The sequence below is a fragment of the Lynx canadensis genome, chromosome A2, assembly GCF_007474595.2.
Source record: "Lynx canadensis isolate LIC74 chromosome A2, mLynCan4.pri.v2, whole genome shotgun sequence".
Taxonomy (NCBI): Eukaryota; Metazoa; Chordata; class Mammalia; order Carnivora; family Felidae; genus Lynx; species Lynx canadensis.
The window spans coordinates 148,508,588-148,525,511 of record NC_044304.2 but is presented as its reverse complement, the minus strand read 5'-3'; the positions used below and the strand labels follow the sequence as shown (position 1 = coordinate 148,525,511).

The 16,924-nt window shown below is 38.5% G+C and overlaps 2 protein-coding genes across 4 annotated transcripts in view; both read left to right on the top strand.

Moving 5' to 3' along the window:
* Positions 1-16,924, top strand: part of CHCHD3 (coiled-coil-helix-coiled-coil-helix domain containing 3) — a 283,621-nt gene that overhangs the window by 56,929 nt on the left and 209,768 nt on the right. For all 3 annotated transcript variants that reach the window (XM_030308461.2, XM_030308462.1, XM_030308463.1), the window contains exon 3: positions 4,691-4,772. In XM_030308461.2, the coding sequence (XP_030164321.1) occupies positions 4,691-4,772 (82 nt within the window). The remainder of the gene's footprint in view (positions 1-4,690; positions 4,773-16,924) is intronic.
* On the top strand, positions 2,147-2,977 carry LOC115509199 (synaptophysin-like protein 1). The gene is given in 2 exon segments (XM_032592451.2): positions 2,147-2,321; positions 2,324-2,977. Coding segments are annotated over 2 exon segments (783 nt in total). The 5' UTR covers position 2,147; the 3' UTR covers positions 2,933-2,977.

Below are 16,924 nucleotides of genomic sequence, written 5' to 3'. Positions count from 1 at the left end.
GAAGCTTAGTTTTAATTGGTTGAGTGAAATTCAGTTGAATTGTGGTTGAGAATTTGATTGCATTTTGCCTGAGAGAAATGTTGCTGTGGTAATTTGAAAAAATCCAGGGGAAGCGGTGTGACTACACATCAGCCTGTGTGTGGATTCTAACTGGTATGTGAAACTTAAGGGTATAGTTTGGGCAGCACTAATCGGATTAAATACTTGTTTCAATTTTTGCTACTAATTAGAGCTACCAGCTGTGAACAACTTGAAACAATGTAGTGTGATGTTGTTTTGCTTGTTTATGAGAAGTAGTTGACAATGTGAAAATCATCGCCTTGTGGAGTGCATAGCCTAGAACTTCATAGACAGACAGTTGACACCCGTGTAACCCAGCGGGTCCTGTTTGTGGTTGAGGAAGTCGAACCTCGGGTAGGTTATTTGACTGATACAAAGTCTAGCTAATGGAAAAACAGGGACTATTCTGTTTAGACTCTTCGTTGACCTATTATTGTCTAATTTCTCTTGTTGGTGTTTGTATTGTTTAAAACCTTTAATACTAAAAGAATTTTAAGGTTTGCCTGAAAATAGACAGAATTCTCTGTTCTAGTTCTTTTCTTGATTTTATGTGACCTTTTCAAAGCCTAGACTTGTATCTTTCTCATCTTATGGACGGTGAAGGAGGAGAGAAGCCAAAGGGCAGCATAGTATATAGTTGAAAGGGACCCTGGAGAACATCCATTTGAGAACAACCTTTTGAGGGAAACTGTCCAGAGAGGCTGGTAACTTCCCCTAGGTCCTCCAGATTGTTGATGGCCAAGCTGGGATTAGACTCAACTAGTGTTTACCCTTTCCCTAATTCGTTGTCCATTCTTCTTTTTTTGTATTATATTCTTTTTTCTTTGTAAAGCTTTATTGAGATGGATATGCATTTTATTTATACATTCATCAGTGGATAGGCATTTAGGTTGTTTTCACTTTTGGGATATTGTCAATAATACTGCCGTAAATTTCTTCATGTTCTCAGCAACACTTGTTAATGTTGTCTTTTTGATTATACTGTGTTTGAATTGGTGTATCATTGTTTTGATTTGCCTTTCCCTGATGATGAATGCCCTTCAGTCACTTTTCATATGCTTATTGGCCATTTGTATGATCTGTTTTAGAGAAATGCCTATTTCTATCCCTTGCCCATTTTTAATTTTGTTGTCTTTTTGCTTGTGTATTCTGGATACAAGTCTCTTATCAGCTATATGATTTGTCAGTATTTTTTCTCATTCTGTCAGTTGTCTTTTCACCTTCTTGATGATGTCCTCTGATGCTCTTGTTGTTTCCTGATAATCTACAACTTAGAGAACACAGGGGCTCCTGGGTGGCTCAGTCAGTTAAGCGTCTGACTTCGGCTCAGGTCATGATCTCATGGCTCCTTGGTTCAAGCCCCACATCGGGCTCTGTGCTGACCGCTCACATTCTGTGTCTCCCTTTCTCTCTGACTCTCCCCTGCTCACACTCTTTATCTCCCTTTCAAAAAATAAATAAACATTAAAAAATTAAAAAAAAAAAGAGAACACATCCTTATGACCTTTCCCATATCTTCTTTGTTATTGTCCAGTGTCAGCTAAATTTTAAAAAGGCTTTCTATGTCCTGTTGTAATTCACTTTTTTGCATATGCGCTGAGGCAAGGTGCTGATAAGCGTGGAGATCATCAAAGTGTTGTTGCACAGGAGAGACGGTCCCACCTCATTTCCCACCTAATAGCCTCTACCATTTGAAATACTTCTTAGCTCCTGTAGGTATCCCTAGATTCCCCCCAATTTTTGTGGTGCTTTCTTGGTCATGATTTTGGGTAGTGGATTTCTAGTAAAGAGGAAATGCTCTCTACATATTTCTTATGAAGGCTCTTAAGAAGTATGTCAGATTTGTCTATTTGATTTGCTATCATAGCTGTAAGAATCTTTACAAAACATATCGTACAACATCTTCCAATTGGAAACACCAGATGTTTCAAATCAAGTCACCAGGTATTTAGAAAGCTCCAGCTGTGTTCTCAGCATTTTTTTTTTTTTTTTACATCTCTCTCCAATTGTTGGCACTTGACGTGGATGACATAGTTTCCAAAAATATGGCTTTAACATTTTTGCTCTCTCCCCCCTTCCCTCAGAGGATGTCCTCCTTCCAGCTCAACCTCAACCTGCTCAAGGAGCTACTCAGCTTCATCAAGGTCCTCGAGTGGATTGCTTCTATCTTTGCTTTTGCCACCTGTGGAGGTTTTAAGGGCAAAACAGAAATTCAAGTGACTTGTCCTAAAGTTAATGAAAATAAAACGATTACAGCTGCTTTTTTGCCTATCCATTCAGGTTGAATGAAGCATTATTTGAGGCAATTCCAGATGCAAACGTGTGTGATGTAAATTGGAAAAATTATGTCCTTACTGGAGATTACTCTTCTTCTGCACAATTCTACGTTACATTTGCAGTCTTTGTCTTCCTGTACTGCTCAGCTGCCCTTCTGCTCTATGTTGGTTATATGAACCTGTGTCGGGATAGTCGAAACCTTCCCATGATTGGCTTCATTGTTACTCTTGTTGCCACTTTTCTGTGGTTGGTGAGCACTTCAGCCTGGGCTAAAGCTCTTACAGATATTAAAGTAGCTACTGGTCACAGTATTGTCAAGGAACTTCAGCCTTGTGACCATCAAGAAGTGACATGTTATTTTGGCTCTGTGACTAGTATCGTATCCCTAAATGTGTCTGTGATCTTTGGCTTTCTGAATATGATACTTTGGAGAGGAAATGCATGGTTTGTGTACAAGGAGACCAGTTCACACAATCCATCAAATACTTCTGCTTCCCACCCCAAGGAGTATTCCACCTCCTTCTGGAATATAATTAAAGGGAGAAATACACTGTATGAAACATGTCTATACTTTGACCTGTTGCCACCATTTTGAGAAGCATTATTTGTTTCTAATAAAAGTAATGGCTTTTTCAATAAATTGGTGGGTTTAAAATTTTGCTGCTTTTTTATATAAAGCCTGTGCCTTTCCTAGAAATTTAAGATGTAAGTGTATTCTCACATGTAAATTTGAAAATTCAGGGGCCTATTATGAGATGATACACATTTTTAGATGACTCATTATTTCTTTACTAAGTTGTTTGCCTTCCAGAGTTGTTTACACCTTAAGCCTTAACATATGTCTTCACTCAGAAAAGAGTTACATTGTCATATCATAATAGGAGGAAAATCTCTATTTGGAATATACACTACTGTAAGTTTGTACACATCATACATCTAAGACCTGTCTTTAAGAAAGCCTTGATTACATAAATCATATTTAGGAAAAACATTTAGTTCAGAATTTGTATCTGAACATTGTTTATATGTTATGAAAAACTTTTAATTGCAAAGACTGGTTGTACGTTTTATTTCTGGTTTTCTAAGTGACCTACAGTACTTAATAGGTGTACTAAAATTGTTTTGGAAATGGGGTTTGGAAATTTCTGATAGATGTATAGTTAAGTTAGTGATTCTGTCGCATGAGGCAGAAGCTTCTATTACGCTGGTTGTTTAATAGACTTGCTATAGAAGTAGAAAGAATGTGGTTCAGGTTGAGATTTTGATATGTCTGGGCATTACTCTCAATGGTATTTGTTGTCCTTTGTTGCTCATGCCACTTAGTGCAGGCTGAGACCTAGTCTCCTTGCAAGCAGAAAAATAAGCCACCTATTCTCGCAGACCCTTTCATAGGGTTAAAAAATTTAAGATTGCCTTTCACTTTGAAACATTTAACCTTTAGATTCAATGAAGTTACTATTTTGAGTATAGCATTGATATTGTGAAAATAAATGCAATTTGGATTTCATGTTTCTTCATGTTCATTCTTCTTGCACAAGTGGATGATTAAGGAATTATGCATCATAAACAGGAATTTAAGTGAGCTGTATTATGGGTGCACTGTGTTTGTGCACACATTTGGGTATATTCTGAATGCAGGGGTTATTCACATTTTGCTTCCTAATCTTTTTGTTGTACAGGGCCAGATTTCTCATTCTTACCACATGATTGTTTATATGTGAAGCACATCTTGCTGTTGCCTTATTTGTGTTGCTTTTGTTCATGGCAGGACTTGTCAGTATGAGAATGTGTATCTTTTATGCAACAAACTTAATAAAGAAGTTAAAAGAAAAATAAAATTTTCATAAATTGTAAATGTCCTTTTTCACAAATCATGGAAAAATGGTTGTAAATACAAATGATTTTCTTCCTGTCGTAAGTGGTTCTTTAAAGTGATTAATTATCAAAGTGAGAATGTTTTGATGTCCTCTTCCTCTTCCTCTCTGAAGTCCCTTCCTTCCAGCCTCTCCTCCTCTTCTACGTGATGGTCACACTTTAATGATAGGACATCATCCTAAAGAATTTGTACTTAATGGTTCGGTCCCCACTGGGCAGTAAGCAGCTACTTGAGTTTATTATACGTTTTGGCAGGTGTGGAAGTTTCTAGGTCACCAGGGAACTTTTGATTAAATTACTCCTGAAGTGCACTAATTGGTCTTTTCTACAGTGCTTAGGTAGTTCCAAGGAGATGCTGACCAGCTGGCAGAACTTTGCCCATTAAGATCTAGTCTTCGCTTTGTTTTTTTGGAGTATTGTCTTGCTTTTGTTTTTAAGAAATCATTGATTTTCTCTCCTTCCACTCTATTGATCCTAGTTTCTGATGAAGAATTGAAAAGAAGAGTGGCTGAGGAGCTGGCGTTGGAGCAAGCCAAGAAAGAGTCTGAAAATCAGAAACGGTGAGTTTTGTGATATCTGAGAGAGATTTTGGTGGCCTTTTGTCATAATTATGAAATATTTTTGGAGAGGAGTGATTGTCATAAGACTCATATTTGTGTTTGAGCTGCAGAATGTGTTGAACATATGAACGTGGCCATTTTCAGTTTTGGATGGTGCTTGTTCAAACCCTCCCTTACTCTCTTCCCACACTTGATTGTGACAGCTGTATCTCTCGTGTGGTTCTTAGCTGCGTGATTATTGTACAGTTTCTCGGTATGTGAGAAGTATTTCTTGAGGATTCTCCAGGCATTTCTGAGGCTAGTTTCTCTCAACAAATGGTTTGTGATTGTAAATTGTGTAGTCTACTGTGGGTGTTAAGGTTTACGGTGTTGTAGCTACTAGTGAATGTTACATGTTTTACATAGTGCTCATATTAACAGATAGCACTAATTAGTAATGTGCTCACTTAAAAGAGCTGAGACATTGCAGAAATATATAAGGTTGAAGAATCAAAATCCTCCATAACTCTGTTCTATGGAGATAACCACTCTTGAACATTTTATTCTTTTGTACATCTGTACAATTATTGTCATTGTTACTACTGCTAACAGCTGAAAGAATGTTCACTGAAGTGTTTTTGTAATAGTAGAGAACAGGAAGCAATCCACATGCCCATTATGGGGACAGGATGAATGACTTAGGATACATGCCCACAATGGAGTACTAGACAGTCAAGTAGATCCTCCTGTGCTGATTCAGATAGATGTGGAAAAGCCATAAATTGATAAAAAGCAACGCTCAAGACAGCATAATTTTTTGTGGTAAAAAATACTACTTTTAAAGATTTAAAGTATGTACTTATTCATAAAAATATATGACTACATTTTAATCCAAAATAGAGTCAAGTGTTCCATCTGTGCTCCTTCTGAAATTTGCATGTAGCACAGTGTATTATATAATCATGTGAATATCTTTCTACTGTGAATACTAGGCACATGCCTACCATGTGTAGATGCCTAGTATGTATTTGTTCTTATTTTGGACTGCTTAACTATTTTGTTTGAGAGAGCTCAATGTAAAGAATCTTTGAATTGGATTCTAGTCCTCACTGACCACAGGACCTTTAACATATAATTTAACCTCGCTGGGCCTTCAAGATTTTTATCTCTAAACTGAGGAGTTTGAAAAATGTTCCCTAATATTTCTTTCCCTTTGACAATGTGCTGAGCTACCTCTAATTTACTTGAAATGTATGGAATAGGACATAAGTTTTAAGATTAAGACCACCATTTTCTCAGGAAATAGGGAAGGCTCAGGGCTTAGGGTTTAAAAAAAATCAAGATGTAATTAGTACTGCTAAAAGGGTTTTCTGTGTATTTCAATAGTTTCCTACGCAACACTTTATAATTACTTAATTGGGTTAGGTTGGTGGAGTATATAATTAGAGAGTGGAGTTTAAATATTCAAAAAATTTCAGACCATTTTCATTAAGAAGCAAAGAAAATCGATATGTTATGGTAGAATTTCTTGTCTTTGAAATTTTATTATTTTTAATTGGATTTTATTTTAATAAGGCTTTTTTTTTGGTTAGACTCTCATATTTACTTTGCTTATTATATTTCACATAGGACTTTCGTCTTTTCTCCACATATGGTACAGGCTTTCAGTTACAATAACTCTCACTGTGGTGTCTTGTTTTTGTTTTTGTGTGTTTTTCCCCCCCCCTTCATTATTCAACTCCCATTTGCTCTGCCTTGGTCTGTGAAAGGGTAAAGGGCAAATGGGATGAGTAAAAGGTACCAGTGAGAGCCAATTTCTTATCTCTTGTGGACTGGGGTTGGCAGCTTTGCTGTAACTGGAAAAATGACTATTGATAAAGAATTTATTTTCTGTCACCTTTAAGGAGAGTGGAGGGTAGTACAACCTTTTTATTATTTTTTCTTTACAAAAATATTTTGTCTGAAGCCTTCTTCAGAATGAAAATTTCCAGCTGTCAGATCTTGACAAAAAGTGTGTGTTCATCTGTATGGTAGTTCTTGGAAGAATCAATAGCTATTTTTTTTTTCTTTCTTTTTTCTACTGAGAAGAAACTTTAGAAGAAGCATTAAGAAAGTTTTATGCATAGTCTTTTAAAAGCAACGTTTTGGAGTCACGAGGCATTTATACATTATTGTATCTGTTGCCTTAATTGAGTAAACCCTGGTAAGCAGTTTCAGAGAATGGTTCCTTGTGCCATTGTCCCGTCACTTGTAATGCTGCTTCATTGTTTTCCCTTGCTGTCCAGATGCACACATAACTGCAGGTAGTTTCCCAAGCACTTAAGGTTGGCACGTAGGTACACGTATGTGTAAGGAATCAAATTTGTGCAAAAAGGACTTTGGAAATCATTTAGATTTTGTTATTTTTCTCTACAGAGTATTTGTTATCCTTGTTTTACCTTCTTATTATGGACATTTTAAAGCACACTGAAAATCAGAGATAAGTACAATGAATCCCTAAAGCCCATCACACTGTTCCAACAATTCTGGCTTCATCTATAATCCATTCATGCTGCCTATGTGGCGAATGGTAAGGGAAGCAGTAGTATTTTTTTCTTTTTTAAATTTTTTTCTTAATGTTTCTTTTTGAGAGAGTGAGAGACAGAGTGCGAGCGGGGGGAGGGGCAGAGAGAGAGGGAGACACAGGATCTGAAGCAGGCTCCAGGCTCTGAGCTGTCAGCACAGAGCCTGACATGGAGCTTGAACTCAGGAACTGCGAGATCATGACCTGAGCCAAAGTTGGACATTCAACCCATTGAGCCACCCAGGTGCCCCACCAGTAACATTTTTAATAAGCTGATGAACTTTGTGGCAGCGAGCTAATCCAAAATATCTTCCATCAGGCTAGCTTAAAGAAGGACTTTTGTTTCAGTTAGGTTTTTTGGTTGAAAGACTGAAACTGAACTCTGGGTAACTTAGGAAGCGAGGAAATTTTTAGAAGCATATTGGATAGCTCAAGAGAATCAAAAGGAAGATGAGAGAACTACTAGGTAGGGAAGAACTGAGTACTATTGAAACTGTACACAGCAGGGTAGAAGTAATTCTCCCAAAGGAAATCAGGATGAAGGTTTCACAACAAAGGGGAAAGAATGGTGGGCGGCTAAATTTCATTGAATTGAAGATGTCATCGATTTAAGAAGCATTTGATGTACCACTAAGAAAAAAATTGCTGCAAATTATAGCACAGTAGTTTATCTCTTAGAAACTTTATTGAAAGAGCTCATTAAGATTTACTTTGAATTTTTAAAAAACCTATTACTTTGTGTATTCATGAAAAAGGAAAATGTAAGCAAAATAAATAGGTTAAGGTAGTGTTCTCAACTGAGGGAGGTTTTGGTCCCAGGGGCCATAAGACAATGTCTGGAGACATTTTTGGCTGTCACAGGTTGTCATTATTGCCATCTAGCAGGTGAAGCCAGAGGTGCTGCTAAAAATCCTGTAATGCATAGGGTAACCCCCCCCCACCCCACACAAAGAATGATCTGGCCCAATATGTCCCTGTTCATATTGGGTCTGATTCTTCTGACTCGCTCTTTGACTCAGGGTCTTGATGTTCTTGCTTTTCCATATGGGATCCCATATTCTGTGCTATCAACACCTTGGCAACGCAGCATTCCTTCCTTACAAGGTTGCTCCCTTGTCATTCCTGGGTTTTTTCCAGGCTGCTGCTGCCAGTTGTGCAAGTTTTGATGCTACGCACAGGCCGTGACAACCGTGCAGGACTGCCGTGTGGCAGACAGCAGTTGTGAGATGCTTTCAGGCGGGAGAAAACACGGCACATCACAGTCCTAGAGCTGTATTCTCTGGTACAGTCCACACGCTCCAGGCCATGACATCTGTCAGGTCCGAAAGGACTTCCTGAGGGTCTGCCTCCTGTCCCACCTGCTCGGAATGCCTTGGACGGCATCTCTGCCTGGCAGTGCCACACGCCGTTAGATCCGGTTCAGAAATGTTTGGACTGGCCATTGAAAATTCACCTGAACTCTTTTCCTTTAAATCTCCACTCTCTGAAATCTAACCATCAGACGTAGCCTAATTAAAAGTTGCTTTGTAGGAAAAGGTCTTCATTAAGACCAGTGACAATGCAGCTGATTGTAAGCCCCATGACTGTATGTGTTGTATTCTCATCGTATCTCAGAAAACGTTTACATGTGGAAGCTCAATTCAGTTAATTTTAGGTCCGATTCTCTTTTATGAAAATCTTTAGTTATTTGCTTAGTTGACAAGATGACACCCCCCAAATCACTGACCTAGTAGTAGTACACTACAATTGATGGGTCTAATTTGGAATCCTAGTTTTGCTTACCACCACATCTCATGGATGGAACGGTTGTTTGGTGCATTGGGAGTCAAGAGTAAATTGAATGCCTGTGTCAGCTGTCTGTTTTTGCTGTTATTCTTTATTGCCTGTTTTGGATTATGGCCGACCGTACTGTGTTGTAACCGTAGCAGGCCAATGTAGCAGGGACACAATATGCCACAATATGTGGTCTTTTGCACCCCACCTCCAAGAGTCAGTCTCTGACAGCAAGAAAAATGGAACTACTTCTGACCTCTGACCTTTGGCATTTGAATTTCACCTCTTTACCTATAAAGGCAAGTGCAGGTGTTTCAGTTTTAATAACCTTTCTTCAAGAAACCAGGAAGGGAATAGCTATGTGATGTTGTAACTAACCGAGCATTAACCAAGATGACTTACCTGCTGTTTTTGATGGACATCAGTTGAAATTTCACCTCATTTTTAATTACTTGGAAAATTACCTTAGATTTGTGAGACTTAAAATAATTAGTTTGGTTAATAAATTAGTCATAAATTTTATCAGTATCTGGGTAAGTTAGAGTAGAGCACAGTCCATTCAGTTTTCAATTTAGAGCATCAAGTAAGGGCTTATGTCAGCAAACAAGGGCTTAAATAAGCTTATTTGTGCATTTAGTTTCTTATCGTAAAAGTGAAATTCACAGTGATGGTATCTTCTGTTTAAACTCATTATGTATCATAATTCACTTCAGCTTTATTATTAGATGTTTTCTGCCCTTACAGGAAAAAACTGGGAAAGGAAGGAGGAAAGAGTCCACTGGAGAAAAACAGGGTATTGTGAGTTAGCGTCCCACTGAAAATACATGTCAGAAGTTACGTAGCGTGATGCCTTTCAGGTAGTGAGCTCTCACAGAAACTGTTGAGTTGAATCACTGGGCCTGGAAAATCCTGACAGTCTTCTAGCAAGGACGGCCTATTCTATAACATATACATATATATTCTATGTTTTGTTAAAAATAAAAACAAATTATGCCTTTAAAAACCAGACGTTGGGGCGCCTGGGCGGCTCAGTTGGTTAAGTATCCAACTCTTGACCATGAGTCATGACCCCATGGTTCGTGGGTTTGGGCCCTGCATCAGGCTTTGGCGTGGACCCTGCTTGGGATTCTCTGTCTCCCTCCCTCTCTCTGCCTTTACCCCGCTCACTCTCGACCTCTCTCTCTCAAAATAAATAAATAAACATTAAAAAAATTAATAAAAAATAAAAATCAGACTTTAACTAGAGACTATAGATACTTGTCTTATAAATCTTTGTTTTAAGTTAGTGCAGTGTGAAACACCATTTTCCATTTGTAGACACAAATCACACAGTTATGAAATTACATACCTTCAGCCTGTGTGTAATCTCTAGGTGTATAGTACTTAAAAAAAAAAAAAAAACAGTCTCAGGCAAGAAGTACAATGGATAACCGTACTCATCATAAAAGCGCAGTTTTTTATTTTACTGTTTTTAATGTTTATTTTTGGGAGACAGAGAGAGAGTGAGCGAGAGCACATCCGCGAGTAGGGGAGGGACTGAGAGACAGGGAGATCCAGAATCTGAAGCAGGCTTCAGGCTCTGAGCTGTCAGCACAGAGCCCGAGGCGGGGCTCGAACCCACGAACTGTGAGATCATGACCTGAGCTGAAGTCGGACCCTCAACCGGCTGAGCCGTGCAGGCGCCCCTTAAAAGTGTAGTTTTTAAGTGACTTTAAAAGATCACTTAGCAGTCAGTATTTTCTCAAGGCACTCAACTGTCACAGGCAAATGAATTTTAACTTCTGATTTATAAATATTTGCAAATGAGGTGATTGATGAAATTTGAGTTATCATTTGAGTGACACTCCTCTGATATCCAGGTGTGATGTGTATCAGTCTGCTGTGATGCGAATGTGTTTCTGTGTCTGGCTTGCTAATGGTAGTGGACAGTTTGTTGGCATTATCTGCAAACTACTCCTTTATACTCGCTGACATTTAAGAGCTCCTTCTGTGGTATTAAAAGCCCTAATATAATAGATTTATTTTCTTATTGAAGCCTTTTTTTTTTTTTTAAATGCATACTGCATTGCTGTTGTTTTATACCCATTCCTTTTCTATTCCATTTGTTTAAAAGTAGATCAAGACCTAGCCCGTTCTCCGTTGCAGTAGGAAGATCACGTGTAGCCACCCAGTACTTTTCCGGGGAACATGACTGGAAGTGCTTTGTATATATGGTTATTGGAATCTCTCACCATCTGCTGCTTTCATCTTTTTCTCTTCAAGTGACACTTTTCTCTTTTAATAGAATCCACTCCATTCTATAACCAGTCATTATAGAAGGTGGATTATTGAGTCTGTGTTTTATTTAAATCTCTTCTTTTTCCAAAGCCATTTTTCTTTCCTTTCAATGCTACGTTGTTGGAGAAGCCCACCCTGAATCCTGTTTAAGAAGCTCTTTCTACATGGTAGGAATATTAAGCCTGGAAAACCAGAATCAGTCAAGCATGCCGTAGAAATCTGTAACTTTTTCACTGATTGTATTAACAGCAGTGATGTTCAACCACTTCTTGTTCACGTGTATCTTCTGATAGTAATTACAGAGTTTTCTCTCGTGAAGCATAGTGTTTGAAGTTATTTGTGCCAAAATTGGTTTCTGCATTTGGAAGTTTCTACGAATTGGTTTCTGCGTGTTCTGTGGTTGTAGTGGTTCTTGTTGCTGTTTCTGCATTGCCCAGTACAATCTGGGGATGGGAGGGGGTGGTAATGTGCTCTGTGAATCATTTATCATTCCTTCCATAACAGTGACAGTAGCATTAATAGTTTATCACTGTTTCATAGAAACATATGGCTGAAGTAGACATATGTGAAGCTTCTTAGTCAGCAGCCGAACCAGGACTTGAATTGGACAGCCCCTCAGCCCCACACTGTCGATTGCTGAGGTGATAGAATCGTATTGACTCTCATCATCCTGTAAAACATTGATTCAAAGGAAGCTCGACATGGGACTCCAATATAAGGTGCCATCTGGTTAGGGCTAGGACTAGGGATGTAGAGCCCTGTCAGCCTTTTCCCCCCTCTTTTCCCTTCCTAGAGACCTGGGAATCATCTTCATAGGCCCTGATGCTAATTAGGGCTTAGTTTGAGAAACCTGGGGTCAGGATAATTTTCTCTCCAGTTTGGACACTTTCTGTGTGAGGAGTGTACTTGTCTTGTCCAAACGGCATTTGTTGGATGGATGTGGTTTTGTTTCTGTTCTAGAAGGTGAGTGGGCAGTGGCCTGATGTCCATTTCCTTGAGTCCAGAAGTTAGTATTTATGGACAGTGGTCCACGTAGGCTGGGCCTTACCCTGGCTGAGCACGCAGTCCTGGCCCTTCTGGAAGACATGTGCTGATCCTGCTGGTAATGAATGCTGTGTTGGGAAGAGTGTAGAAGAATGTGAGGTCCTTCTGTGGCAGTTCCCTTTGGAAACTGGAAAAATACACAGACAGGGTCCCTTCTTTCTTCTTCTGACTTTAACAGCTTTGCCAGTAGAGTCTCAAGCTGAAAAGGAGTGTGGGCAACACGGTTGTACATCAGATGTAAAGTTTTTTCTCAGCATTGTAATATTTCTAAACATTGACACATTTTGATGTTTAACTAATAACCCCTCCCCCTTCCTTTCCTGGTTGGTGAAAACTGTTGAAAGGCTAGTGGCTCATGTTAAGTTTCTAGTAAGTATTTTGCTGAGAGAACCCATATTCTTTCATATCCCATTCTTATCCAGAAGTGGATATGGTTTGTCTTTGGAAACTTTCTTCACAGTTTATACATGACAGACACACATAGGATATACACTCTGGGGTCACATATTATCTGTTATGAAAACCATTTCCAGTTCAGGACCCATTTGCCCAACTAAAATGAGAAAATTAAAAAAAAAATTGTAGGTGGTGTTGCCTTGTATTTGTTGTGTGTTCAGTGCTGCTCTGAGCACTTTCTGTATTTTAAGTCATTCATCCTCTCAGCACCTCTGTTACCCCCACTTTATAAATAAGGAACATGAGAGGTAAAGGAGCTTGCCCAGGCTTGTATCTAGTAAGCGGTGGGTCTGGGATTCAAACCCAAGTCGATGGAGTCCATGCACTTTACCGTCCCACAGTACTACCTTTCCGTGTGTACAGGGAGTCCTTCCCTTAAAGTTTTTCATTTATCATTGTGGGGAGGAGTAGCAAGCATTTACTTGGATTTTCACCTCTGAATCATAGTAGATAAAAGATCGCTTCAAAAAGGACCTCCGTAGTGTGCTCTTGGTTATTAGATCTGGGCAACTTTTTTTTTTTTTTTTTTTTTTTACAACTTCCTTTATTTTAGGACCAAAATCTTTTGAGAATTTGTGTTTAAAGTTAATATTCTTTATTTATGTAGGCTGTAACTTAATTATTAAATGCTCCTTTGTGTACATGTTTTAAGTGATGGAGGCAATGTAAATTCCTTATTAGCTGAAGATTGGGACATTTTTCTTAACTGCTCAGTGTGGTGGCTCCGCATGTGGCAGCAGGTGGTCCTCTGCCTCCTGAACTTTAGAGATGAGTGTCAGCTTCTGGTCACTGAGGCACACGTGTGCTCAGCAGTGTTCTGTTGAGTTCAGTGGAGCCACCTGGGCCCTGCCATTGTTCGAGAAGTAATAAAGAGGTGTAGGATTTACTTAAATAAATGACTGTGGAGTGGAAATCATTTTGCATTTCTACTTTTATATTCATTCTTGGGCTTTTTCTTTGTTTTTTTTTTTTTTGGAGACTTAACAGTCATTCTAGTATTTTTTATCGGTTGTGTTGCTTCATGTGTTGGATTTTTGGTTTGTAGCGTTTGTTATTATTTGTCTTTTCTGTAATAGTCAAAGTAATCTGATAAGGTATCACATTTAGTTGACAAACTTCTGTGTTTTTAAATCAGTTAAGAAAATTAGCTGTTAGGGCAATGTGCCTTTGGAACTAGAATATAGAATTCCTGCATTGAATACTGTGCAGGTACGATGTGTGTGGAGCAATTTATCATATACTGTTTACAGCTGCTTCCCCACACATATACTGTGTAGGGAACTCAAACTATTTCACACTCAAACTATTTCACTTGAACTGGTTTTCGAAGTTATCCCATTAAAATGATTTTAGTGTGCTTTTTGACATCAAGTATAAAGTATAAAAATAGTTTATTAACCATTAATGTTTCAATTAATGATTTAAATTTAAGTTCCTTCACAGCTTCTTAGAATGGATTGCTTAAATTCCTTATCTCCCGGTGCCATTTGACGAATGGTGATTAGATTAGAACAAGAATTCCTTAAAAACCCATAAATTACAATTTTGCTATATGTACAATAGGATGATGGATTAAAAGCAAACCAAATCAAAACAAAGCCAAAAAAAAAGGCAACTGAGATCACTAATTTAATATGGGAAATGTCAATTAATTTAAAGACCATTGCCCATACTCTGGTTTCTCTTCATATAAATCTTTCGCCTTTTAAAAACCATTACCCAGCAGTGTCTGCAATCTTTATTATTGCTACAGAGCCTGGTAGGTTTGACTTAGAAAGGTCATTCCTCAAACTACTGAAAACATGGATGTTTATTTGTAAAAAAAATACACACACACACACACACACACACACACACACACACACACACACACAAGAAATACCTATTGAAGAAATTCAGATAATATAGAAGAACAGAAAGTTAATCATCTTTCCCCCTCTCTCCCTTACTCTGCTGTTTCCCCGTAGAAAACCATTCACACATTCATACCGGGGGGGGGGGGGGAGATATATTCTTAACAGTGTTTTACATGGTTTGTGTTTTAAACAAAATGAGATTGAAGTAATAATGTTGTATAACTGCTTTTTTTCCCTTCCCAATCTTATGTTGTGGGCCTCTTCCATGTGTGCCATTTATACAGATCTTACAGGTAGACTTTAGATCTGATAATACACGCCATTTAAGAAGACTCTACCTAGGAAAAGTAATAGTCACAGTAATAATATGTAATAATAAGTAATAATAGTAACAGGGATAGTTTTTGAAACCCTTCCTTTGTGCCGAGCACTGGTGCAAGCACTTTGCACCGATTGATCATTTAATCCTTCACAGCAGTGCTGTGAAGGAAGTTCTCTTCTGCTGGTACACTCACTTTGCAGATGAAGTATCTGAAACACACAGAGATTCACTTGCTTACAGTCACATGCCCAAAAAATAGAGAAATTGGGATTTGAACACAAACAGTCTGGAATCTGAAATCATACTGATCACCACTCTACTTGACTGTGTCTCAGAGGCTAAATTATTTTCTGGTCCAACAGTGATGTTACCGATTATATATTAGTCTGAATGTTCTGTCTGAGGCTCTTTTGATGTGGTTTACTGAAGTTTTATGTTTTTCAGATTTTAGTACAATTTTTGCCTTGATTGTGGAGCTCAATAAATAAGGAATTTAGTTTTGAAAAGAATTCATAAGTAAAGGGATTTTTTTTTTTGGTATTTTTTTTAATTCACATGACTGTATTTGAAATAAAACTGTCAAAATACTGTCAAATAGTGGATGAGTATTAATATTTCAGTAAATTTTGCTATAAAATGTTGGGAATTATGTATTTCTTTATGAATATACCTGTCAACCATACAATTCGGTTTTTATAGACTTAAAGAAAAAGAGCCCAAACTATTGTCCAAGTGAGTTTCTGTAACATAAGTTATTTGTACAGCTCCAGGTAGGTTTGACATAGAAAGCACTTTCCTGAACTACTGAAAACTTACATGTTAGCCTAACAAAAATTGAGGGTAATATTAGAATTTTGATTACTGATTATTCTTGCTCCCTTCTTCTTGCCTTTATGTCTCTCCTTTCCCCCTTCTAATTAATTAGCCCTGTTGTCCCTGCTTTTCAAATGTATTGCAAATCCATTGTCCCTCACTATTTCTATCCCTACTTAGTCTAAGCTAGCGGTTTTCAGTTGGGGGATAGTTTTCCTCTCGCCCCCACCCCTGGGGCATTTGGCCATGGACTGGAGACCTTACAGTTGTCACAACGAAGAGGGTAGTCCTGGTGTCTAGGGAGTGGGTGGTGGCCAGGGATGCTGGTAAATATCCTATGATGCATAGAACAGCCTCCAACAACATAGAATTATTCAGTCCAAATGTCATCAGTGCTAAGGTTGAGAAACCCTGGTCTAAGTCTTTATCATTTCTCATTTGTACAATTACAAAGTCTCCTCTAGAGAGCCACCCTGGTCTCCAAGTTCTCTTCACAAAGCAGTATTAGTGTGCTTTAAAAATTTATTTTTGGGGCGCCTCGGTGGCGCAGTCGGTTAAGCGTCCGACTTCAGCCAGGTCACGATCTCGCGGTCCGGGAGTTTGAGCCCCGCATCGGGCTCTGGGCTGATGGCTCAGAGCCTGGAGCCTGTTTCCGATTCTGTGTCTCCCTCTCTCTCTGCCCCTCCCCCGTTCATGCTCTGTCTCTCTCTGTCCCCCAAAAAATAAATAAAACGTTGAAAAAAATATTTAAAAAAAATTTATTTTTTTAAGTAATGTCTGTACCCACCGTGGGGCTTGAACTCATGACCTTGGATCAAGAGTCGGATGCTCTACTCACCCAGCTAGCCGGGTGCCCCTAAAGATGTATTTTGAATCATGGGAGTTTATTTGCGTAAAATTTTCGACTGGATTTTCATTAGATTTAGCATAAAGTCCGGATCTTTCCATGACCTTCTAGTCCTCTGATTCCTTTTGTATATGAATATGCTCATGCCTCATCTCTTCCCACCTTCTCATTGGACATTTCAGTGGCATCAGCTGCAAACCTGTTTGTGCCTACAGCTCTTTG